Genomic DNA, 24354 nt, shown 5'->3' on the forward strand with positions numbered 1-24354 from the left:
TAGTTTCAGTTTGCTGCAGTGGAGGATTTATTGTTGGAAATGCTTTGCTCAGGATGCTCAGGTTGGCGGGGATCATCTCTAGTGTTCTGGGCACAGGTGAGAGGATGGGTGTGGTGGGTGCAAAGGCAAGGGAGCAAGAAGCCACATGCCTATGTGACAGTATCTATAGACTCTGCAGTATCAGGGTGATGCTGATTGCATTTCTGAACAAGGTTTAGTAGGAGATGAGATTGTTCTTGTGGTATTTAGGGAAGGAGACAGCATGTCTGGGCAGTTGGCTCCCGTATAGTTAATAAATGGTACTTGATAGATATAGCCAAAGAGAGCAGTGGCCCACTCAACATGCCAGGGCATGTCTCTGCTCCTGATGAAGAGCTGTCCTGGTGTTGCAAGGAGAAGGAGTCTGCTTGTGACGTGATACAGATGGCCACTTTGACATTTTCAATCAAATGTGTTGACAGACCTTGTGTCATGAAGCTGTAAAAGTAAAAATATATGGTTCTTTAAAAAAAAGAAAAAAAGAAAAAGGGCAAAACAAACCTGATGTGATTAAGTGTATCCAATTTACCAGATGGATTTCTGCTTTGCTGTGCAGGATGCTCTCTTCCAGGAGTTTCTCTGCATTTCATATTCTGCTTATGTAGGAATGTGAGTTCTCTCCACTTAATGAGTTTGATTGGTATCAAAGCATAGTCTAGAATTGTTCTTGCTGGAATGGATGGGACCAGAAGTTGAATTTTTGCATAAATCTTCCAAGCACAGAGTAGCGGCTGGCCATAACTAGAGCCATCTGCCTCCTCCTGCCGTCACCAGCGACACACACAGCCCTTACAGAGGGGAAATGTACTGTTAGCAAGGATTCAGCAAGATAAAAACATTCATCTTCCTTTACTGTTTATGCTATAGGGGTTATGAAGCAAAAGTCAAACCAAGCCAGGGAAAGGTTTGGGAGACCAACAGTGCTGGGGAAGTCAGATGGGATCCTTTTACCTGGCTGCCAAAACAGAGACTTACACGACTGGAGGGGTTCCCAGGTCCTTGGTGAGGAGAGGGGCTGGGACCTGTGTCCTTGGCTCCAACTCTCTTGCGGGCATGGCTGTTGCTGTTTGCCAAGCTCTGGTGGTCTGGTACATACATGACTGGTGCTGCATAGTTCAGCATGACTTTTAATACCTAATGAAATACCACTGTTTACAGATGGGCAGATTTATTATTCCTTAAATTAGCGTTTGGGGCAAGATAAGTACCAGTAAAAGCAAGTTCTGTATTGAATGTTTCAGCTCATATGCCAAAGTCAGGCACTGTATAATTTGAATCCTTCTGAGGAGAAGCGTAATATGAGGATTTGTTTGGTCTCTGCTCTGTTCTGGTTGTTTTCTGCAAACAACCTGAGTTTTGGTCCTGGGTTATGGATCAACACCAGTTCTCACTGAAAGCAGAACCATCTGGTAGTCACAGGAAAATGCTCTGGACTGGTCATAATGGGTTAAATTATTAATTTCAGTTAGTTTGTTTTAATAATGAAATAATTTTTTTTTGTCACATTTTGAAAATTGTCCAACACATTGTGGTGATGCAGGGCTCTTTTTTTCTATCTGTGTGTAATTTCTTCCAGCTCATGCAGCCTGTGGGGTGTTCCTGAAGTACTTCTGCAGAGTTCCTGGTACTTTCACCTGAGGGCTGGTGACCTGATGTTATGAGTAAAAAGCTATCCTTTTTTTTTTTAAGCTTGCAGAGTTAAAACAAGTTGAACCAGTTGCTGTTGAATTGAAACCAGAAAGTAAATGTGTTGTTCCTGTAGTCACATAGATCTGGGGACAGGAGACATAAGTGGAGCTTAATTCACTCCCAAATGGATGTTCTGTTTCACACCCCAGCATAGCTTCTGATTTATGGATTTCTTAACATGACAATAGTTTCATTGCTAAAAACTAAATGGGAAGATGCAGCTAAGTCCTGATCTAAAAGCCTGGTATAAATACAGGGACAGTACCCGCTGTTACCAGTCCTTGGACCAGTCCTTGCACCAAGTTTGGTGATAACAGCATTTGAATTCCCAGTTTGTAGAGGACTGGAGAATTTCTGCAACCTCTTGAGAGGGATATTGAGCCACGCTGCAAGCAAATTTAAACAGGCAGCCTGTGTCCTGAGGTTATCTTGTGCTAGTCTACCAAGCTTAGCTGGCTGTGATGCTATGAGGGCAAGAAAGGAAGGCAGAGGGGCACTGATATGTGAACTAATGAAGAGAAGAAAAATATGCTGCTGAGCTGATTCAGTGAGGTAAAATGTTGTTGGCTGTTGTAAATGGGGAGTAAGCTAAGCCATGCTGGAGGTGCAACTCTAAAGGCTGCGATGGAGACTGAGAGTTCTGAACAAGGACATGAACAGGCCAAGGCAAACTCTTGGTTTTCCTGGTCATACTGCAGGGAGACCGGTCTGGAGTCTCTCCTGGAGAAGACACTGTCCTAACAAAGGATCTGATAAGTGGAGTTAGCAAGGATTTGTTTTGATGTATAGCAGTCTGTTCAGTTTGCTGCCAGATATGCTTTGTTGAGTTACTGAAACCAAAGGAGTAGGAGCTCATCTCTGTGAGACTGGGAAAGAGTATAGATTAACTGCATTGCACTCTCTGTGTGGCACTCACTTTCCCTACATACCATGAGCCATGTGCTGTTCAGGTGTGGTGAGATGGCCAGACTCATTAAACTCATTAAGCAAAATCAGAACCTTTCATGTTGCCCCTTAACCGTAGAGAACCTCCATGTGTATTCTCATTTTGGTAAAGCTCAATTAGTACTTATTTTAAAAGAATGCATCGTTCTCTTGCTCATCTTGGTCTCAATCCAGCAGGAAGATAGGAGTATTCAGAACTTCTCTGCACAGTCTTTTTGGGTGATGTCAATAGCCCTATGGCAGATACTGGGGAGACTTGGAGATTTTAAGTAAAAATCCAAACATCTGCGTGCTGACAGAGCCTCCCCACTGTGTGCAGGGCAGGTGTCCTCACTCTAGTGATTGAGAGGGTTCAGGGAGCCTCCTGATGCTGGAATTCCCTTGGACATGGGCCACAGCAGCTGCCCTCCCTGGTGTATGGAGGGACAGGGTGGAGGAGCATGGGGAGAGGAAGGTCAAGACACGTTCTGTTCTCTCAGTTCATCTTCAGCAGATGTTTTCTGAGGAGCACTGTCCAGCTGGCTCTGCTCACAGCAGCTCCCAGGCAGCTTTGGACGCTGATGACCCTTGCACAAAATTCTCCAGGAAACCATGGGTAGTCCTGTCCTGTGCCCAGAAAACCCCAAATTTACAAAGTCTTGGCTTTCACTTTTTGTCATACAGAGAGTATGTGATTTCATGGATGAGGTGATCACTCACTGTGATTTATTGTGTCGTGTGAGGCAGGGGAACCTCTTCCCTGGCTGCATGTGGATTGCAGCTGGGCATACAAAATGCTGTCAGAACTGGATCTGGTAACATTTCATATAGCCCTGTCACAGCAGATCTGAGGTTAGATTTGATCCTGTCATACCTGCTCAGAGCACAACAGTGGGTGATGCTGGTGGAGAAGGGGAGATGCCAGGGAAAAGGATTTCCCAGATCTGGGCATGTGCTGGCTGCTGGTCTCCAGCACAGAAGGAGCCAGCATCCAGAAATGCCTGTCCTGGGGTTTTGTGAGAGCTGTGAACATCACAGATCATCATCCGCAGCCGGTTCAAGAGTGGTGACTAACAGGTCTTGTGGATTCCTGTTGCTCCATCTCTTAACACAGGAGTTGAGTTTTCCTCTACTCCGCTTAGCCGCTGGATTTGTCAATCAAGACTATATTCATGGTTCATCCTGTGTAAATGGAGGTGGAGCAAGCCTTTGAATTAACCCAACAGCTACCACACTGAAGAATGCAAAGCTGGGCACAGCCTGAGTGCCAGCAGCAAGCATGCTCTAAAGTGAGTTTGAAAGCACATTTGAACTGATGCCAGTATTTATGAGCCATACGTTGCAATGGTAGTTACTCGTTGTGCTTCTCAATAGAATAGAGCACAGGGGTTGTTTAGCTCCCCTCCAGTGATGTTACTGGCCTCTGTGCCCACCAGAGGACTAGAACTCATTATGGTTTTATTTTCCACTACATTTTCCTTTGTAGTGAGTGGTGCTGAAGGTACCTGGGGAGAGCCAAGGTCCCAAGGTTGCTGTTCAGGGCAGGATCTGACCATAGGCATCTGTCACCAAGACATGGCACTGCCAGGCGAGAGCCTCCTGTGCTTGCCACAGCCAGCCTCCAACTGCACTTGCTCAATGCACTTGCTCAATAGCAGGGCTGTTTTCATAAACCAGCCATGAGTTATGTGATTTAGAGCTATTTCTGTAGCAAGATAAAAGCATGCTAATTTGGTCACTTACCTAACTTCCCATCACAGTTCAAGAGACCATTATACACCAGGCATTTCTTCTTTTCTTTCCTAGATAACTCAGTGTTGGCATGTTGACTGTGACAGGCAGTATAGTGCAAAACTAGGACTGATGTAGAAACAGAAAACTGTTACTGTTGAAACCGCTTTTTGATGTTCATGTGGGATTTCAGTTACACACAGATTTTTTTTTTTTTTTGCATTGTTCACTGACTTCAAGTGGAAATTTTTAGGATGTGCTGGAAAACATCCAGTGATTGAAGGACTCCCTAAAGCCCTAGTGTCTTAAATCACCAAGAAAAATACACATTTATGTTGAAAATGCAGAATAAACTGTATCTTGTTTATATGTTTTGTCAGTCTTTGGTGCTCTGAAAAGAAATCTAAGCCATCTGTAGTAAATACTGTGTTGTGCTGCACTGCTCTGCCCCCCTTCTATGGGTGGGAATTGGTTCTTTGATCTTCAGTTCAAAGGGGTTGATAAAGCTGTTTCTGTGGTCTGCAGAGAATTTTCTTCTGCTTCTGCAACATCTCCTGATTAAGTTTGTGTTTCTGGGAAGGCTCTGGGTATCCATCCAACCAAAGAGATGCTTATACCTTGTGTAACAGCTCTTGCATGGTGGATGAAGCTTGTCTCCAAGTCACCACAGCCCTCTTCTCTGTCCACCTTGCCAGGTGAAGGACATCCTTCCCCCAACACCCAGGAGAGTGGTAACATAAGCAGAACTGTTCTAATGAGCATTAAGTTACATTCTAGACCTGACCACATCTGACAGGACCCACAGGCAGCCACGTTAGCATCCGGTTGCTGGCTGTTCCACTAATGGAACATTTAAAGCAAGGGTTAGGGAGAGGAAGTCATTAGCAGCTGCATTAACTTCCACCCTGGGTTCCATGAACAACGGTTGCTCAAATTAAAGAGAGCTGTTTGGAATCGAGCAACTCCTCTGATGGCAGCTAATGAAACTGGTCCTGCAGTTCAGCAGTGGCATCAGCCAAAATCCTGGTTGTAATCCAAACTGCAGTTTTTTTCTCCTAATGAATTAATCAGCTGATTGCCTGTGTGAGGTAGCTCATTAGAGAGGTGTGTGGCAACCTTTGGAAGGGAAGTGTTGGCTCTGTGGGGCCCAGAGGCCGTTCCATTGCAGGAACATGATCCTTTGAGTATTGCAGCACCATATGTGTTGCTCTAATTAACGGGTGTTGTTCCTGGGGTCTTTTGATCTCAGGAAAATGACTGTTAAAATTGTAATACTGTAAACCTTGGATAACTTGGATAACTGTAAACCTCAAACAGCACAAAGCAATTTCCTTTAATCCAGCTGGTGGTGTTGGGGATGTTTTTTTATTATTATTATTATTATTTTAAAAGCTTCCACCCTATTTAATGGTAGCTGCAGAGATAAAGCAAAGTATAATTTGGAAATTAGTTCCAGATGTTTGAGTTGTAGCTTTGTTTTGCTAATCTGGTCATTAATTTTGTGGACTAGTATGTTTGGATTTTCTTCCCTTGCGTGTGTGAAGCATAGTTGCAGGGTACAATGGGACTTCCAGCAGGAAAGGCAACTTTCAAAATCCTCTCGTCCCTGGGGAACTCCACTGAAACAAAGCCTGTTTCTCTGTGGTTATTCAGCATGGAAGATGGGAGATGAGCCATGGAGGAGAGTGGTGGGGTGGTTTGTGCTCCTGCTGCAGCCCAGGGCATGGGGCAAGGTGGGTGGGGAGCAGGGTGCATCTGCCAGAAAGCCAAGAACCAGGTTCCGGTGAGGGTAAGGGTTTAACCTCCTAGCCATAAAAACACCCTTTTAAAATGAATAAAACCAACTTGTCACTTGATTAATGAGAAAAGGTGCAGTTCTGTAAAACTTTTCAAAGACTGTTAATAAAAGGGATCTTTTCAATGGAAAACAACTTGCTTCTGCTCAAGCCTTGGACAGCCCCAAAGATTTGGAAATTGTGACATCCTAGGATCTTCTCAGTGCATGTGGCACATCCAGATTGTCTTTGGAGCTGTGTTAGTCACTGGCTGCAAAGAGATGCCTGGAGAAATGTTGGTGGCCATGACATGGACCAGGGAGAAGAGCCCATGTGTATCACCACCAACACCCTCAGGCAGAGCACTGAGGGTGCTGCTTGTACTCCTGCCAGCAGCGTCCTCAATTTAACCCCAGTTTCTTCATCTAGCTTTGATGGGATGGGTATGGAGACGGTGTAGGATAGTGGTGCAAAGTTCAGGGTCCAGTTAATGAATCTGCCAAGGAGTGAGGGACTGTGGTAAAGCTCTGCTCTTCTCTCGGCTTGGCAACAGACTGGGTGCACTGAGGATAATGATGTCCATCCCTGAGCAAAGGGAATGTTACGACCTCTACAGGATTAAGGCTGTTTTTCTCCAAGAGAAAAAAAATCCTGATTGTTTGGGGCTAAGCTTTAGATGGATGGTCATTTTAATACTACAGGAGCAGGCAGAATTAATTAGTGGAGCTGGCTTGAGTATAATTTTCCTGCTTATCCTGATTTCTGTGTGGCTGTTTATCCTGTTTATCCTCTCCTTTTTATCCTGAACTGGTTTGTCTTCTTGTAAATGCCAACTTACCACCCTTAAAAAGAAATTGTCAGGAAGAAAACTTGCTGACTGAGTCTTTCCTTTGCCTGTAGCAGTTGAATAAGCCCATCATCTTATATAATATTAATATTTGTAAAAGCAGACCTACAGAGCTCATAAATCTTCCATAAAAGAGGGGCAATATCTACATCTATTTTAAAATGAAGCAGGTAAGTAGGTTCTAGAACAAAAGGATATTGATACAAAGGAAGGGGAGAGATGAAAGAAATGAAATTGCCATTTTAATCTGAAAATTGTTTCTGCATAAGTAATAAGTAATACCAGAGGCCTCACTACTGCAGGAGCCAACGCTTTGCTCTGGGTGATCGCTTGACCCTGGAAAGATCCAGTCCCAGGCTGCTACCTGGTATTCCATTCAAGTGGCCTTAGGAGCAAAAAAAAAAAGTCCAAACTTGAAGCAGAGCTTGTTTGCAGAGGGGAGAACTGCATTACCATTTTTCTTAACTTTGTGCTTCTCCAAATGGGAAAATAAAAGTGAAAAATATCTGTAGTTTTGAATTCCGTTAAACTTTTTTTATGGCAAGAAACAGGCTTTTCCCCATTACAGATGGGAACCCAGATGAGAAAAAAATACAGTTTATTTTTAGCCAGCCGAGTGAGTAATCTGTCTCCAAACACACGTGGAACTGCTCCATGAAGGAATGACACTGTGGCATTGCTAACAGAGTCCCTTTACAAAGGCAGAGTCTGGTTTGGAGCAGTTGGTTTAAGAGTTTCTAAATGTTTTATTGCATACTGCCCCCGGTAGGATGGTAAAATGAAATGGGGGGAAATGGATTTTTTTTTTTTTTCTTTTTTTCACTTTTCCTAGTACCACTGTCCTGAGACAGTTGCGGTGGCTTTTTCCCCACTGCTGAGGACATGGTGCAAGTCCCACGACCTGAAATGGGGCATGGGGGCCCTCCAGCCCCCAGAAGGGACATTGTTTTGTCCATAAATATCCCAGCTGTGGTTTGTAGGAAATGTGTTGCTGCTGCTCTGCACTGAGCAGCACCAGGGCTCTTGCTGACAGCTGTGTTTAGCTGACGAAGAGGAGGGGAAGATGGGTTGGTGGTTTTGGACCTTTCTGCTAGGCATGCAGTTCTTCCCTTTTGCCTTTTTTTTTTTTCTCTCCTTTTCCTGGACCTGAGCCTTTAATTCTATATTGCTCAGTGGTGGAGCTGGATCAGAACATTCATTCTGGACTTGGCTCCCAGACCCATCTTTGCTGGTGGTGATTCCCACAAAAATTGAGCCGGGATCATGTAAGCCTCATACCAAGGTACCCTTGGTACCCTGGGGCATGGCATGAGTCATGAAGTGCAGCCTCACTTGTTCCCAGCTCCTCTCAGAGCCAGAAGATGGTTAGACATTGGGTTAATCTGATTTTTCTGATGAAGCAATTTTTTTACTTTTGAAATAGTTGTTGAAGCTGAATCTTCTCATGGGAATAGGTCAATTCATTTAGCACAGCACACTTAAGGGAAAGTTTTTATAGTGCCAGCTCAGGCAAGAAATATGTTCAATAAATTTTAGCTTTCAGTTGAAATCACTATTTCATTTAAACATTTTAAGCTAACGAGAGTTGGCAAAAAAAATGCTTTTTTATTAAGGTGGAAATAAGAAGGGCGTGTGTTGAAGTTATCTCAGTGGAAAATGTTTTCATATTCTTATTTATGGAAGTATGTAAATTTAGCCTTTGTCATTATTAAGGACAAGAAAATATCTGAGAAGCTTTAATGGGGCACACAGATAATTAGCCAGACAATTTCTGATGGTCTTTCTCATCTCCAAGTGAGCTTCGGGCTCCCTCATGAAATTTTCTGCCACAGCAAAAGTAGAATGTTAAAGTTGAATGTTATGAATCAGTTTTGCTTACAAGAAGAGAGGAAACCAGTCAAAAGCCCTACATGGAAAAGAGCTGAATGAGAGCAAGATTACAGAGGTCTATGAAACTAAGGAGGATCTGAGTAAAGCAGGATAAACTTGATGGTCTAGATGAAAAATCACATGAAGGGAAATAGGTGCTTGCAAGGTAGATCAGGTGAAGGATTTGTGATCTTTGACCACTCATTCTATCTTTTATGTAGAGAGCCCCCGATTTGCTTTGCGGCCTTTGTTCGTGTTTGTGCTTTCTCTGTCCTTTAGGGTTAGGAAGGAAAGAAAACCCGCACAACTTTTGTTGGATATCCCTGTGCTGTTGCTTTCTGCAGCCTTTTGCTGCCACCTCCATCCCCAGGAGCCCCTAAGGACAGCCAAGTTGTGCCTGTCTCCGGTGTGGCAGTGTCTACACTATCATGAGAGGATAAATGACACTCTCTCTTTGGCCAGGGAAGAAACCAAATTAAACTCCACCATCCTCAGCAATTGATGGGCCAGCTGCTGACCTCCATGTCACAGCCAATTTCTCACAAAGAATCAAAGATGAAATGTATCTCTAATTCTGTCACAAATGGCTTGGCTATGCAAAGGGACAAATAGTAGCAGGGGAGCAGAGGGGATGGCACTGCACCTGGCCATCAGCCCGATGGCAGGAAAGGGCTGTGATGATGCTCACACATTCCCAGCAAGGTGGTGGCTAATGGAGTTGCATTAACCAACAAGAAACCGCCAGATAAGCTGTTTCCTGAGCACACCATCCCACTGAAATAAGGTAACTGTGAAGGAGGGTTGGGAGGGAAGTGAAATGCTAGTGAGAAACCCAGCACAGCAGGCCGTCTTCCCCAATGGAGAGTCACACCAAGCCTGGGGAGATCTGTCATGAAACTCTGGAAGTGTGAATCTGTTTAACTGCACTTTGCAGAGAGGGGCTGGGGGTTCTGTGGCATTGAGGGCAGCAGCTGCAGGTGACACCAAACTATGAGACATTCAGAATGTATGAATAAGTAGCTACTGGCTTCTGGCACTAATCTGGCTACTATCAATTTGTGGTGTATTGGCTGCAGTGGAAGTCTGGATCAATATCAGTCTTCAAGAGGCTCAACAGATCAATATTTGATACAGATAAAGAAAATAGAGAGCAGGTGTTTATGGCATCCCCTGCGTGCAGTATTACTATTCCTTGCTCATCCTTCTGCCAAGGGAAGGGAAGGAGAGAGAAGAAAGGTAAGAAAGGATTTAGAAAGGTAATTCGCTTTAAAAAGCTGTTGTAAGAAGGAGATTTATAGCATTTTTTCCCATCAATTTTAGCCTGAAGAAAGAGAAAAATCTTCATAAAGATATATTGTCCTTTGAAAGACAAATTCTGAGTGAACAGTGGGTTTGGGTTTAATGAGATGCCTGTGGCACATGGCTGTGCTTGCCTAGGCTTTGGGAAAGAGTGACATCCAGAGGTTCCACAGGTCTCTGCTGCTTTCTGGTGGTAGAGAGACCCACACCTGGCTGTAAGTACTTTAGGTCAAATGGCAGGAAGATGATTAAACCAGGGAGTGTGGAAATGCTGGAGAGAAGGGCTGTTTTGTGTCAGTGCTGAGGTCATCTGCCTCAGGGCTTGGATGACTGTGTGGCACAAAGTGGGCTCCCAGACTTCATGGTTGAGTTTATTTCCAAACAAAATCCTAGTGTTGTGAAGGTCAAGTGTCTTGGGTTGCAAATGCACATGTGGCTGGGGGTGTATATTCTGTTGCTGTTAGAGGTAGGGCAGTTATCTTCTGTTAATCAGGCCGCCTGTTGAAACCGGGTGAGGCAGTTTTCTTTATCTCTTCCTCTAAAGGGCCATTGAGATGCACTGCATGACTAAAATTACATCATCCCATTGAGAGATGCTTCGCCCAGGGGGATGAGGCAGGCGAGGTAAAACAAGCTACCCTCACAGAATCATTTAAGTTGGAAAAGACCCTTGAGATTATAAAGTCCAACCATTAAGCTAATGCTCTCAAACTATCAGGGTGCAGTGAAGGGGGAGGACCTTCAGAGCATCATTCCCTGTGTCTATATTTCCTTCCTTTCCTTTTCTCATTTCCCCTTCGCCTTGTTTCACAGGACTGGCTGACAAAATTTGGGTATCTGCCTCCTCCGGACCCTGTCACGGGGCAGCTGCAGACGCAGGAGGAGCTCACCAAGGCCATCACTGCCATGCAGAGGTTCGGGGGGCTTGAGGCCACAGGAGTCCTAGGTCAGTGGCTCATGACCCCTCCTCTCCTTGGTGCAGAGCGAGGCAGGGATGGCTTCTTGCAGGTCCATGAGGGAGAAGGGCCTTGGTGTTGTGTTCTGGAGCAGCAGCAGGAAAAGCTCCACCGTGGGTGGAACATACGGCCCAGCTTGCAGCTGTAAGAGTAATTACATGGCTCAGGTGTTCTGTTGCCTTGTGTTTTCAAGAACCTGAGGCAAGCAATTATTTCAACAGACCCACAGACCCTTGGGGTTCTCAGTGTGATTAAAATAGCTCTTGGTGTGTTCAAAAAAAAAAGTAAACCAACAAAAATTTCAAAAAGACAAGGGAAAAAAAAGGGAGAAGGTTGTCCTGTTCAAAGCCTTACTTGCAGCATCAAATTGAATTGAACAAAAATGCTGATTAAACCTCCCAATTTGTATGCATAGATATTTTGGGTTCCTTGCTGCTGGGGCACAGGCAGGGAAGGGAGAAGGATGATGTTGCATCACCCCAGCTCTGTTTGCTCCTGCCCACAGTGCATAGAGCCAGGAGGCTCTTTGGGGCTCTCCTGGGATCTCACTGAGCCACAGCAGCTCCAGGTACTCCCCAGTCATGCCCAGCCATCTGGGAGCCCATCACCTGCTCCAGCAGCTCCTTTGGCCAGCAGAGGCAGGCAGTGGCATCTGTGTGGCAGGCGCATCTGCCTGGGAGGGAGAAGTCCAAGGATGGGCTGAAGCAGCACAAGTTCACCAGCATGGTTAGGGTCATTCCTCTCAAAGCCGTCATTGAGGGAAGGAGAAAGCCAGCATTATTATCCCGGCCTGCAGAAGGGCGCCTCTCTGCTCTCCTTCCCTCTGTGACCCTCCTGTCATGGGGCCAGCATGCTTCTGCTGCTCGGGACACAATTAAGTAGCTTATTAGCAGGCGAGTCTCTATCCATCCCAACACCCCAGCATCCCTCTATCCCTCTGCTGGTCCCCTGAAGGCACAGCTACATCCCAACACGTGGACTTCCTGTGCCTGGTGTTAATTGAGCACGCGCAATAATTTCTCTTCCATTGCACCACAAGCTGCAGGAGACCCTGGAACGAGAGTGGCCATCCAAATTGTATTTTCACAGGGGGTGTTCGAAACAGTCTGGGAGTGGGAGGGATGGCTGCCCTGCACAGGTCTTAGTTGTGGGTTTGTTCGTGGAAACAGAGTTTGAGAGGTAAGGTCAGCAGGGAAATGAGTGAATGAAACAACTTTTCTGCATTTCAGCTGGTGAGAATAGACACCTCAAGCTTTCATTCATTTAAAAAAAAATTATTAAGAAGGAACATGGACATTCTTCAAATAAGCTCCTAGCTGAACAGATAGGGAGTTTAGTTATATATGAATGTTTCTCCTTGACAGAGGAATACTTGGAAATCCATCAAGAGAGACCAAAACAGAATATTTGAAAAAATATGTTTAAAAACATGATCAAAGCTGGCCACAGGTGGGCTTCCAGCAGGAATTGCTGTCCAGTGGTGGGAGCAGCTGTGGGCCATAGCGGATGTCACCATGACATGCTGGGGCTGGTGACATGCCCCCGTGGGCTCCTGAGTATCCACTTTTGCTCTTCTGGTTCAGTCTTAGCACTCCATTTTCCATCTCTTTGTCCCCCTGGGATTTCTTAACCCACCATTCCCATGATTTCTTGTTTTTTCTCTAACCCTAGATGAAGCCACCCTGGAGCTTATGAAGACGCCTCGCTGTTCTCTGCCTGACCTCACCATTGAAGAGACCAGGAGGAAGCGATTTGCCCAGGCCGTCACCAAGTGGAGCAAAAGGAACTTGTCCTGGAGGTAGGAATTCATCTACCCCTGCTGAAATCTTGCAGCAAAAGACCAATTCCGCAGTCACCTTTGTTAAATATGGCTTTGAGATGAGTTTTAGGGTGATGGTTAAAACATGTCCCTATGGCCTCCTAAGACCCCACAGACTATTTATTTTAACTCTTCTCCTGACAGTCTCAGCAGTGGCTTCTTAGACCCACTTGGCAGTGCCTGAGAATGATACAGATTTGGCTGGTTAATTAGCTGGGAGCTTTTTGCTGGGTTGCAATGATTGTTAGAGCATCTTTTTACTTGAGTTCATTAGTTTTGTGCTTTCTCAGACAGCTGCCAAGCCTGGAGCTTCTTCTCTTCCCCCACCTGAGTCCAAGGGTAGGAGCGTTTTCTGGGTAATAAAGTAACTCTTTTTTTTCTCCTAATTCTTGCCACAGGTGAGTACTTTTCCCTCGGTGTCAGGATCCCTCTGCACTTGTGACACCCAGAAGTTCAGGTCCAGCTTTCAGAAATATGCTGCAGGTCAGGGTTGGCAAGCAAACTGATCCCTGTCCCACCAAGATTTGTGCCTTTTGGGACTCATTTTTCTTCCCTCAAATATACCGTGTGCTGCAGTGATTTTTCCTTTTAGAACAGTGTACAGCACTAGGTGCTTGTAACATCCTGAAAACACATGTGGATCTTATGAAAAGTTCTCCTTATTAATAATAAGTTTTTCTTTGATCCTGGCATATCCCCTAGAGAGAGTCCTCTTCCCACTGCAGTAGCAAATCTCAGCTTGGTTGCTGCTGTCGACACATGTTGAAACTTAGCAGAGATTTGGTCTATGTTCCAGCAGATTCCTTTGAGACTTAATTTTGAGAAAAGATAAACATAATTCAGCTTTAGTAAGAAGCAACTTCGGTTCATAAATGGCTTCATGTCGTGAAGTGACCTGTGTTACAAAAACTCAGCCTGTCTCCCTGTTGCCCAGGCCTGACTTTATGGGGAAAGAGGAAGAACTTCACATTTCAGAAAGGAGAAAAATCCTTTGGGGATAAAAAGAAAACCTGCCGTGGTGTTCTGGGAGCTGCCAGAGCCAGCGCAGGGGCACAGCTTGTGCACAGCAGCTGACCCCAGCAGCTCCTGACCAACCTGAATGGCATCCCGTGGCTGGGCAGCATGGTCAGGGAACTGGCACTGCAGGTGCCATCAGGACTTCAGATGTGCTGATACAGTATCCCCAAATTCAGGCTGGAGAGAGATGCGGAGGTGAAATGGGCTCCAGCTGTTCTGGTGGATGCAGCCCTGGCATATCCCCCGTCTCCCACCCCCTTGGAAACTGATGCTGCAGCAAGGATTGCCATAAAAAGGGGTTGAGGTCTGAGACAATATTATATGTGAGGCATAAAAAAATCCATCTCCTGACAACGTAATTTCTGCTTTTTATTCTTCGATCCTGTCAAAAATCTTGTCTTTTGTCCAAGAAAGGGCTGTATTTTACAATGGTAGGTTGTAGCCAGCAGAACGCTATAGCATTACAGGAACTCCGATGTAGTATTTATATCCAACACTTGAGATTAAACTGGCTTTTTGGAAACTGCCCTGAAAGTCAGCCAATAGAGGCATAAAAGTTTTACTCGCTTACCTTTTACACGTTGTTTGAAGATTTTAAAAGGGGAAAACAAAACTAAATGCTACTCTTACATGGATTTAAAAGTTGATGAAAACCTGAACAACTGCAAGGCTGAAATAAACAGGTAAGCAGAGCTGTAGGAAAGAAGGGCCTCAAAACAGGCACAAGCACTGATTGAGAAGGCAGTTTTGGGCAAACAAAATTGTATAGGTGTACAGGACATTCAGGGTTCTTTTTACCTTGGAGTATAATCAACCCGTGGGACTGGAGGGCCCAAGGAGAAAAACGATACAGGTTGCATCCTTCACACCTCACAGTACAGCCTTGTAGTATCCCATTACTTTATCAGAAATAGATGGTTTTCTGTGCCTCATGTCCATGTAGAGTTTCCAGGATATTACAGCATATAAATTTTCTTTTCACAGGATTGTTTTTATTTTATTTTCCTTGTGCTCTCCCCAGGTGCCAAGGCAGCTGCTGAGAGAGTGGCGTGCTGCGGATGCCCTCTCCCGGCAGCAGCACCGGAGCTACCTGCAGCCACTTCCCTCTCATGTTTGCAGGCTTGTTTTTCACTTGCTGATTTTGCTTTATTGCTTCTGGTTACACCCCACAGAAAGGAAGTTCATAGCTGGCACATCTCCATTTCTTCCCAGTGCTTGATGTTTCCCCACAGTCCTGGGAAGTGCAGCAGCAGGGCCATACCCCGTCTCTGCACGCGTCGAGCTCCCTGGGGAAGGGGGAGCCATGGAAGCTCAGCTTTTAAAATTGCCCAGTTTTTTCCTTTCAGTGCTGAACTGAGCTGGCTTTCATCGGTCTGTAGTTAAGGAATACTCCCTTGTGCCATCTCATCAAAACTGCAGTCTTTGACACTGATGCTGCCGGATTGGGAGCAGAGCCCCCTGGCAGAGGAGCAGTGACACCAGTCAGTCAGTGCCCACTATTGCTGTGAGTGTCCCGAGCCATCCCCCAAGGGGAGGTGCCACTGCCTGAGCCCAGGTGGATTTACTCAGGCGTGGAGGGTGTGGCAGTCAAGAGGAAGGTGATGCAATCCCCAGTTCTGCTCTCCCATCCCCACAACGGTCCTGATCCTCCTGCTTTCCTCCTTTAATCAGTGGCATCCTGCCATGGGGGCCTCCCATCCAAAGCCCAGACTGCTTTGTCCCCCATGTCTGGGGCTGACAGGTGCCCAAGGCGAGCAGACTGTCACCTGTCAGTGTCAGGCTTCCTTAGGTTATTGTAATGCCCCTGACACAGGCAACTCAGACCCCCATAGGAAAATCCCCGAGCAGCTCAGGCAGAGAGCAGGCAGGTGTGTGGAGGCACAGTGGCTTGGGGTGACTGGTGTTCTGTCTGTGATAAAGGGCAGGAGAACGAAAAACTGAACATTTTTGGTTGATAGTCTCAGTGTTGGGAGAGGGTTGATGGAGGGTTCCAACACCCACTGCCTTCCTCCTGCAGACAATGGCAGTGTTGCAGCACTGCCAGGGTAGCACTGGATCAGGGCTGCTGTGCCATGGATGGCTCTGGGCAGCTGGAAAAGCACCTTTGCCAAGGCAGTAAGTATCTACCTTTCAACTTTCCCTCTTCCTTCCCCTTCTAAGAAAAATCAGTGTGGGTTTATCAAGCACTCCTTAGCTTGCCATGTTTGGTAGTTCTCTGCATTTATTTTATTTGTCTGTGGTTTCAGGGCTGGGAAAGTGAAAGAGTGCTTTCATTAATGAGCTATTGATTTCTCATCCATCACTGATACTCTCCCACTTTTGTCTTTTGGAGGACAAAAACCAATAAGGAGCCCAGAAATCAAAATAGGTAGGAGTGCCCCTCAATGGCAAAGAGAGGCAGATCAGTCCTCTCTGGTCTCTACTTATTAACCATTCTAGATAGTCTCTACTTATAGTACTTATAGTCTCTTCTTATAGTCTCTACTTATTAACCATTCTACTTATTAACCATTCAGTCTGTTTGGAATGGATCAAGCAGAGGGGGTGACTCAGGGGACACACGAAGGACTGGCAGCGCTGTGTGAGAGTCAGCATTCATTTGTCTGCATGGCAGTGCTGCTGCCTGGCTGAGCACTAAACACATAGGGGAGATTTTCTCCTTAGTATCCAGTCATGTCCCTGAGCACCACATCCTGCTCGGCAGCTGCCAGTTCCAGTGTTGTGGCTGATGCTGCCTCCTGCAGCCCCATCCACCACAGGGATGCACACTCCTCAGGACATGTGATTTGCAGAGGGATGTGACTGACCCTACAGTTTAAGGCAGTGTTGGTGGGGTAGCTGGAGGGACTGAGCAGTCCAGTCCATATCATCCTCCCTCTGGCTGGCAGAGGCTGTCTGGAGCAGAGAGCTTTCTCTCCAATTACATCAGGCTTTTGCCCAAGATCCTAGTTCTGTAAGAGAAGTCTCAGAAGGGATTGACATCCGAGAAGACGAAGTATTTCTCTTCACTGGAAACCTAAGCACCATTTACTACTACTAGAAATAATAATAATTTAAGGTAGGAGGAAGCTTTTTTTATCTGCATGCTGTTAGAAATGTGCCTCCTTTTCAGTGAAATTGGGTGACGCGGGCCCAACAAACATCCTATCAGCATAATAGTCTTTTCCTAATCTCATTGAAAACAATTAGCAGAGCTCCAGCAATCAAGTCAGATGGTGAATTAAAAAACCCTGATGAGATTATCTTAAAAAATGACAGTGATAATGAATAAAGGATGAGGGACTTTTCACTTACACCTGCAGCATATGAATAAAATGTGGGTCGGCTCAGAGGTGTAGGACTTTTTAGAAGAAGTAAAACAGGTATTGATTCTCTTTCTGCCTTAATCGAATGCTTCTGGAGTCAGATCTTGGGATGAATATTAATAATATTTGTTTCTTTAGACAGGGCTTTTTATCCACCATCCTTGTACAAGGGAGATCTGATTTATTACCCTCATTCTACAGCTGGAAAGAAAAGGAAAGGAAAACAGCTCACATGGTGAACAGGGCTTAGGGAGGAAAGAGCAGATAATGTCCCTAAATGTGACTCTGTGCCTTAGGCACCATGATCCTGGAGAAAGGTCATAATTCCTGGGCTAAACATCGTGTGTTACATGTATAATTACTTATTCAGTATAAATTAAAGCAGCAAAGGGTTTACCTAAGTCCTGGGGAGTGTTATGAAAGATGAAGACAGCTATTTAATGAATATCTGGAATCCAGGTGGCCTTTTTCTCTGTACTGTACAGGATTACATCCGGACACAATCTCTTCTATAAATTAAAAATTGCCTGAAAATGGTCTTTTCTAATCCCACGCTAATACTGTTCATACCTCTGTGCTGTCTCCTTTACAAATGTGTTTTCTTTGAAGCCTTACAATCATCTGGTGTTACATGCATGTAACTCCTTTAGATTAGTCAATAAGGTTTTTCTTTGCCCTAAGAGTCAAGGGATAGCAAAGGCAAAGATATGAATGATTTTTTCTCATTTGGCTACGATGTGTTTTTCCTGATTCACCCACTCATTCCCGCTGTCTCTAGGATGAGCTTCCCAAGTGCTTCAGAGGAACTGTTAGTGATTTCTGCTTATTTTCATGAGTCCTTTTTTGCTCTGTCAGAGAGTCAACCCTGACTAGTTTTGCCCTAGCCCGAAGGTGGTGCCTGCTTTGGGCTGCCTGTCTCTTGAGGCTGTGGGATGTGTTTCCAAGCTCAGCAAGCAAGTTGCTCCTACTCCCTTTATCACATCCGTGCTGTCTCCCAGCACTCAAATCACTGTTCGGGAAGAGCTCGAGTGGTGCGACATCCCCTTCTGATGCTTGCAATTACCTCGTGAAGTGCAGTCAGGTCATCACTGCCCGTTGGTGACGGGAAGTGGTGTGGTACCGAGTGATGCTGTCACAGCTGTGTTACGCAGCGGGGTAAGTGATGTGGTCATAATTGTTGCTTCAGCCTTTAAAAATCTGTCAAACCATGAAAACACTTTAGCTGATATGCTGGTGCACAAAAAAGAAAGTATCTGTTATTACTGGGTTAGAGCTGGCCAGCAGTTATCCATCCAAACAGGCTTTTGTCAATCATTACTCAATCAACAGTACATTTGCTTGGAAAGTGTGTATATTTTTGTCAAAATTGCCAACGAAAGATTATCTGAATATACTCCTTTAGAAGCCAAGGTGCCTTGTTGCATCTTTGTCTTTTCATCTCCTCTATTAAATCAACAATATTAGGAATTCTTTTTCAAAGTTGGGTTATACAGGAAACATTGACTTTTCTTCTGTTCCAGCTCAGCCCAAAACTGCAAAAAACTCTGAAGGCCTCACTGTGGCTCTGAGGCACCAGGCACCTGCAGAGTCAGTTCTGGTTGTTCTTGGAGATCTTTCATGCCACTGACCCATCCTCTTTTTTTGCCCTCTTTGTTTCAGAGTTCGCACCTTCCCGAAAGAGTCCCACCTGGGCCACGACACTGTCCGAGCCCTGATGTACTATGCCCTGAAGGTCTGGAGTGACATCACTCCACTGAATTTCCATGAAGTGGCCGGAAACAATGCCGACATCCAGATAGACTTCTCCAAGGCAGATCACAATGATGGCTATCCCTTTGATGGGCCTGGTGGGACGGTGGCACATGCTTTCTTCCCCGGAGACCATCACACAGCAGGGGACACTCATTTTGATGATGACGAATATTGGACCTTCCGATCATCAGGTAGGTCAGGGTGGGAGAGCTGCAGCCAAGCTCAAGGGCTCACCATTTCCCTCCTCTGCTCTGCTGTGGTGGCTGGAGCGGTTTAGCCTCTGCCTCACCTTCACCCTAGGCTTCAGGATCCCTGAAGTCATCTGATTCCTCTTGCAAGCAAAATCAACCCACGCAGTGTTGAGGACACGCTGATGTTCCTGGAAGCCTCAATGGTATCTCCATATTTCTCCTTATCCTGTCAGCAGTTGCAGCAATTGCAGAGCCCCATCACCCAACCACAGTCCCCATCTCTTCTGAGACCTGGAAGGTTGTAGGTTGGGTATGCGGTTGCTGGAGCTCTTTGATGGGGACTGCATTCTCTGACTCTGACACCTTTTGGGTGCCTTCACTGCAACATGTCCCAGTTTCCTGTTTTTAAAGTATACTGTTAGCTGACCTACATATAAAGGGCTCTGTGTTGTGCTGGGAAAAAGGCCTAGTTTTTTCCTGCCATCTCCTGTCTATTACCTAGCATCAGGATGGTTACAAGCTACATTTCTTTTCTTTTTTATCTTCATCTCATCTGGCCAAAGCAGAATTTTAATTAGCAGAGGGAGTATCAGAGGCAAGTGTTCCTCAGTTGCAAAACCGTTTGTGGGGATCAGGTCCCCAGCCTTTGTGTCAGGCGTGTTTTGACAAAAAGTCTTCTCTGCAGCCACCAGCTGCTAATTTACTTGTCATACCACCTCCTCCACCAGCTTCCTAGTGGGATCCTGCTGCCTCAGCTTAATGGCATTGTTTAAACCTAACTGTCTTCTCTGAAACAAGCTAATACCTTCTTCCTGCCCACCGGTTGACCTGCATCCGTCCTCCTGAGTGTTCATGGGCAGGAGTGTTCACCAGGGGTTCTGTAAGAGGTCTTGAGATGAAGGTTTAAAGGTCTGGACAGGCTGATCCTTGAGAATTACACCTGCTCCTTGTTTCATGCTCCTTGTTTCATCTTTCTAGCCCCAACTGATGGCTCTTATCAGGAAGGAAAAAAAACCCAGCAATTTTGATCTGCAGACATACAGGGCAGAGGCAAGCACTGTGGTCAGTAGTTTGCCACAGGGAATGTCTTAGTGATGGAGTCAGTTTCACAGCTAGTGGTTGGGAGTGCTCACTGTGAAACAAACTCCAGTGAAGGAGCGAGCTCAGAGCCAGCGCTCCCGCAGGGAGTGCCCCTCCAAGCTCCACCAAGGGATGAGGGGATGAGCCTGTCAGCAAAAAGCTGCCCTCTATTTTGAAGATCTTGGAGCTATCTGAGCTTTATCTTTTATTTATTTTGTTCTCTCCACTGATTCAAAAACAACAACTTGGTAGGTGATAAAAAAATATTCCCAAGGTTGTCAGTCTGGCATTAAAATGTCAGACAGCATATGTCTTGTTCTCTCTTAGTGCCAGGGAAAACAGCACAGGTTATAAAAATCTCATCTGGTTACAGACACTGTAAATAATAGTCATGAAGGAAAAGGCAAAATTCAGCAAAGGCTATCTCCTCCCTGCTCCAGCACCCTGAGCTGGGTGAGGAGCACTAAGGACTGGGCAGGATCAGCCATGGCTACTTTTGTGCAAAAAAGTAGCCATGTCATATCTTTCGTCTCCAGTCATTCTCAGGGAATGTGACACTCCCCCGAGCTCCACAGGGATTTTTCAAACTCACTGCTTCTTTATTACAATACTTGACATCATGATCTTTGTAAGAACCACACTTAAAATCATTGCTGCCCTCTGGTGTCGCCCTGCAAGACATTGCTGTGCAGAGAGGGGCAGAAATTGCATGGACATGTGGCCCAGCCTGTCTGAGTGGTGGGAATGCACCAAGCAGGCTCAGTCCTATACAGTTCCTGGGAGCAGCTCCTCCTTTGCTTTGGTAGCAGTGGCGTATGTTTGGAAATGAGCATTAATCCCCTACATGAGTGTCTCAGGCTCTGGAGAGGATAGAATTGGTCTGTGTGTGGGGTGTGGTGTGAGGCACTGGGGGCTGGACTGCAAATAAGGAAATTTGGGGAAAGAGAATATAGTAGAGATAGCCCAGACTGAAGGAAAAAAGTCACCAAAACCTCGAGATATTAATGTTCAACAATGTCTTCCTAACACCCATTGTGGTGTGTGAGGATCAAAGTGTTTGCCAAAGGCAGCAGACACAAGAGCTGCAGCCCTGTCAGCACAAGATGTGTAACAGGAGAAGATGGTAAATCCTCTAAAAACAAGCTGGACACAGTCACCTACTTGTGTCAGGACAGCAGTGAGATGAGCAGGTTGGTGGTCGATAAGCAGATGAACATTCCTGCGTTTGTGTGCATACAGGAAGGCTGAGGAATAGATTTGGCCGGGGCAGCATCGTGCGAGGCCAGGCAGGGAAAGCCCTGCAGAGCGCCGTGGGCAGCTTGGCTCATTGTCACAGGATGTGACGAGCTGCTGGCTGGTGGCTGCAGAAATCTGGTATTCTGGGCAACGCAAAGGCTGTGTCAGCAGCTGCAGCAGGCATGAGATGCAGGGAGTGGCTGCTCTGGCCCAGCTTCTGCAGTGCCGCTCAGCAGGTGGTGGTGATGTGGTTGCTGTCTCAGCCCTTTGTCTAGCTTTTTCTCAGGTGCTGACAGTGATCTGGAAATAAGAGGGGGTGATACCCAGGCTGGTGTAGGCTGAAGTCTGGCTTGCTTTCCATTTTCATATGATCCACCCCAGTCTCCAACTGTAAAAAAAATATCTTTTTCAAACATTTCCTATTCCAAAGCTCTTCTTTGCAGTTTATTTAAGATAAACCTACACTTTCTCTTACTGTCCCTGCAGCCCACCCAAATTACTCTCCCCACTTAGTGACCTTTACTTCAATTTTATCCTTATCTCCAGACACTCATGGGATGGACCTATTTGCTGTAGCTGTCCATGAGTTCGGCCATGCCATCGGCTTGACCCACATCTCTGCCATAGAGTCTATCATGAGACCCTACTACCAAGGTCCAGTGGGGGATCCTCTGAAGTATGACCTGCCTTACGAGGACAAAGTCCGGATCTGGCAACTCTATGGTAAGTTTGTGTCCCTCAACTGGCTACAGCCTGTTCCTGCTGTGGTAGGACACACTGGAATAGCTGTTCTCTGGGGTGAGTGGAACTGGTAGGGAGGATGCTGTTCCCCATTACTGCTTCTTTTCTACACAGGAGTCAGGGAATCTGTGTCCCCCACAGCCAAGCCTGAAGTAAGCAAAACAGATGACCATCCAATCCTGCCAGAGCTGCCAGAGAACCGCTCCACTGTCCCGTAAGTTAAATTTCTTCCTTTCCTGCAAAGGATGTGTAGTAGTGAAGCTCCGCTTCATTCGTGTCTTGCCTGCTCACTCTGGCTTTGGTATTTCTCTCTGGATATTTTGCTAAAACTCAATTTTTTTACTCATATTAGTGGAAAGTTGTCACCATCACCCTTAGGTAAATTCATCCTTGCTGGAATCTTAAACAAACTTCCTCAGCAGTATCCTGAATTGCACAAACATAACTTATCTAAATTGTTCCACAGTGAGCAACTGCCTAATGTACCTGAGGGAATGAATATTGGAACAAGTGGACTGATAGCCTCATTCCAATGCAGGTTAGCATTGGCAAAGGGCTGCTTACACTGAGTGTCATCAAGTAACCAGCATGGCCTCATTAAGGGAATTGCAGGACATAGCTCATTAATAAATGTTGACCAAGACAGCAGGACAGTTAAGAGAAGAAGGGACACTGGACAAAAAGGCAGAAGGTGATGGTCACACACATTTTTTGTCAGACACCAAAAGCGCCCCAATTGAGAGCAGCAGAGATGGAGCATGTCACCTTCACCTCGTGCTCTTTTTGTTTGAACATGCTGAATGCCATTAGTTACATTTCTCCGTGCATAGCTTCTAAAGACACTTGTCCACCAGGCTCCTTTTGGCCATGTTTGGACCTAGATATACGAGAGTCTTTCTCCCTGCTGTTGTAAGAGGCCACCACCTCATACCAGCAGCAGGAGCAGCAGGAAACTTGCTTATGTCATCCCCTTGTTCTTGCCTTGTATGCTGGGAGAGTGGATGGGGTTTGCCTCCACATCTGTCATTTTGTAGTCAAAGAGCAAAGAAGCTGGTGCTGGCAGCCCAGCACAATTTTTCTATCAGCAGAATAGATTCATGCTTCCTTGTCACCCACAGCAGCTTTTCCGTGAGTGTTCCCTACACCCTCTCCTCGTTCCTCTCTCAGTCATCATTTCTTACGTGGGCTTTGTGGCTCTCTCAGTCCTTCATACTCTGTGCCTTCCCCACCCACCTTGTTAAAGCAGCTCAGTATCTCAGCTGCCACTTGCCAGCTGGCTTTCACCCGGTAGATTTCACTGGATATCACGTGGCTCCTCCAGGTCCTTCTGTTTAAGCTCAGCTGCTTTCTGCTTTGCAACTCTGTCACCTCTCACTGGCACTTTGGAGCTCAGCCCTGGAGCAGTGGCATCCTGAGCTGCTGGAGTGAGAGGCTGCTTGGCTGCTTTCCATGCCCTGCTGCCCTGGGGCAGCTGGCCAAGCCACGCTGTGCCACCGGGAGCAGGAAGCCAGCTCAGCCCTCACCAGCTACACGAGCTGGTGGATGCAGAGCATGTCCTCACTCGGCTCCCAGCAATGGTGTACGGTGGCTCAGGGTTGTCAAGCCCAAGCTGTCTTCAGGCTGAGGTTTGGCCAAGCTCGCCTTGGAAATCCTTGTGCACATGGCTGGGCTTGAGCATGAGGAGTGACAGATGGGCGCAGCCTGTAGTCCTCTCCAGGAGCAGAGGTGATTCAGTCTGTGGGATGGGAGGCATGGAGGGGGGACACAGCCCCTCACTGCCTGCCTGGGCCCTGCTTACCTGGGCATCTCTCTACAGGCTCAGGCGGGACGTGCCCAACAGGTGTAACACACATTTCGATGCAGTGGCCCAGATCCGGGGAGAGGCTTTCTTCTTCAAAGGTGAGCGCCAGGGGTCTGTGCCTGTGCCACCCTGCAGTGGCTTTGATGTGGCAGCACCAGAGGCAGTGCAGTGTGGGATGGGCTGGAGTGGGTGGTGAGGATGAGCTGGCTGGAGTTTGTGTGCTGCTCCCACAGACCCAGGGAGGCATCTCATACTTGAGTGTGTGGCCAGACTGGTGACAATC

At 46.3% G+C, this 24354-nt stretch overlaps 1 protein-coding gene across 2 annotated transcripts in view; it reads left to right on the forward strand.

Moving 5' to 3' along the window:
* MMP17 (matrix metallopeptidase 17) overlaps positions 1 to 24354 on the forward strand; it is a 50683-nt gene that overhangs the window by 18315 nt on the left and 8014 nt on the right. For both annotated transcript variants that reach the window (XM_064392605.1, XM_064392604.1), the window contains exons 2-7: positions 10987 to 11119; positions 12801 to 12927; positions 18930 to 19213; positions 22076 to 22252; positions 22385 to 22484; positions 24087 to 24169. In XM_064392605.1, coding sequence (XP_064248675.1) covers positions 10987 to 11119; positions 12801 to 12927; positions 18930 to 19213; positions 22076 to 22252; positions 22385 to 22484; positions 24087 to 24169 — 904 coding nt within the window. The remainder of the gene's footprint in view (positions 1 to 10986; positions 11120 to 12800; positions 12928 to 18929; positions 19214 to 22075; positions 22253 to 22384; positions 22485 to 24086; positions 24170 to 24354) is intronic.

The sequence above is a fragment of the Passer domesticus genome, chromosome 17, assembly GCF_036417665.1.
Source record: "Passer domesticus isolate bPasDom1 chromosome 17, bPasDom1.hap1, whole genome shotgun sequence".
In the NCBI taxonomy this organism is placed as follows: domain Eukaryota; kingdom Metazoa; phylum Chordata; class Aves; order Passeriformes; family Passeridae; genus Passer; species Passer domesticus.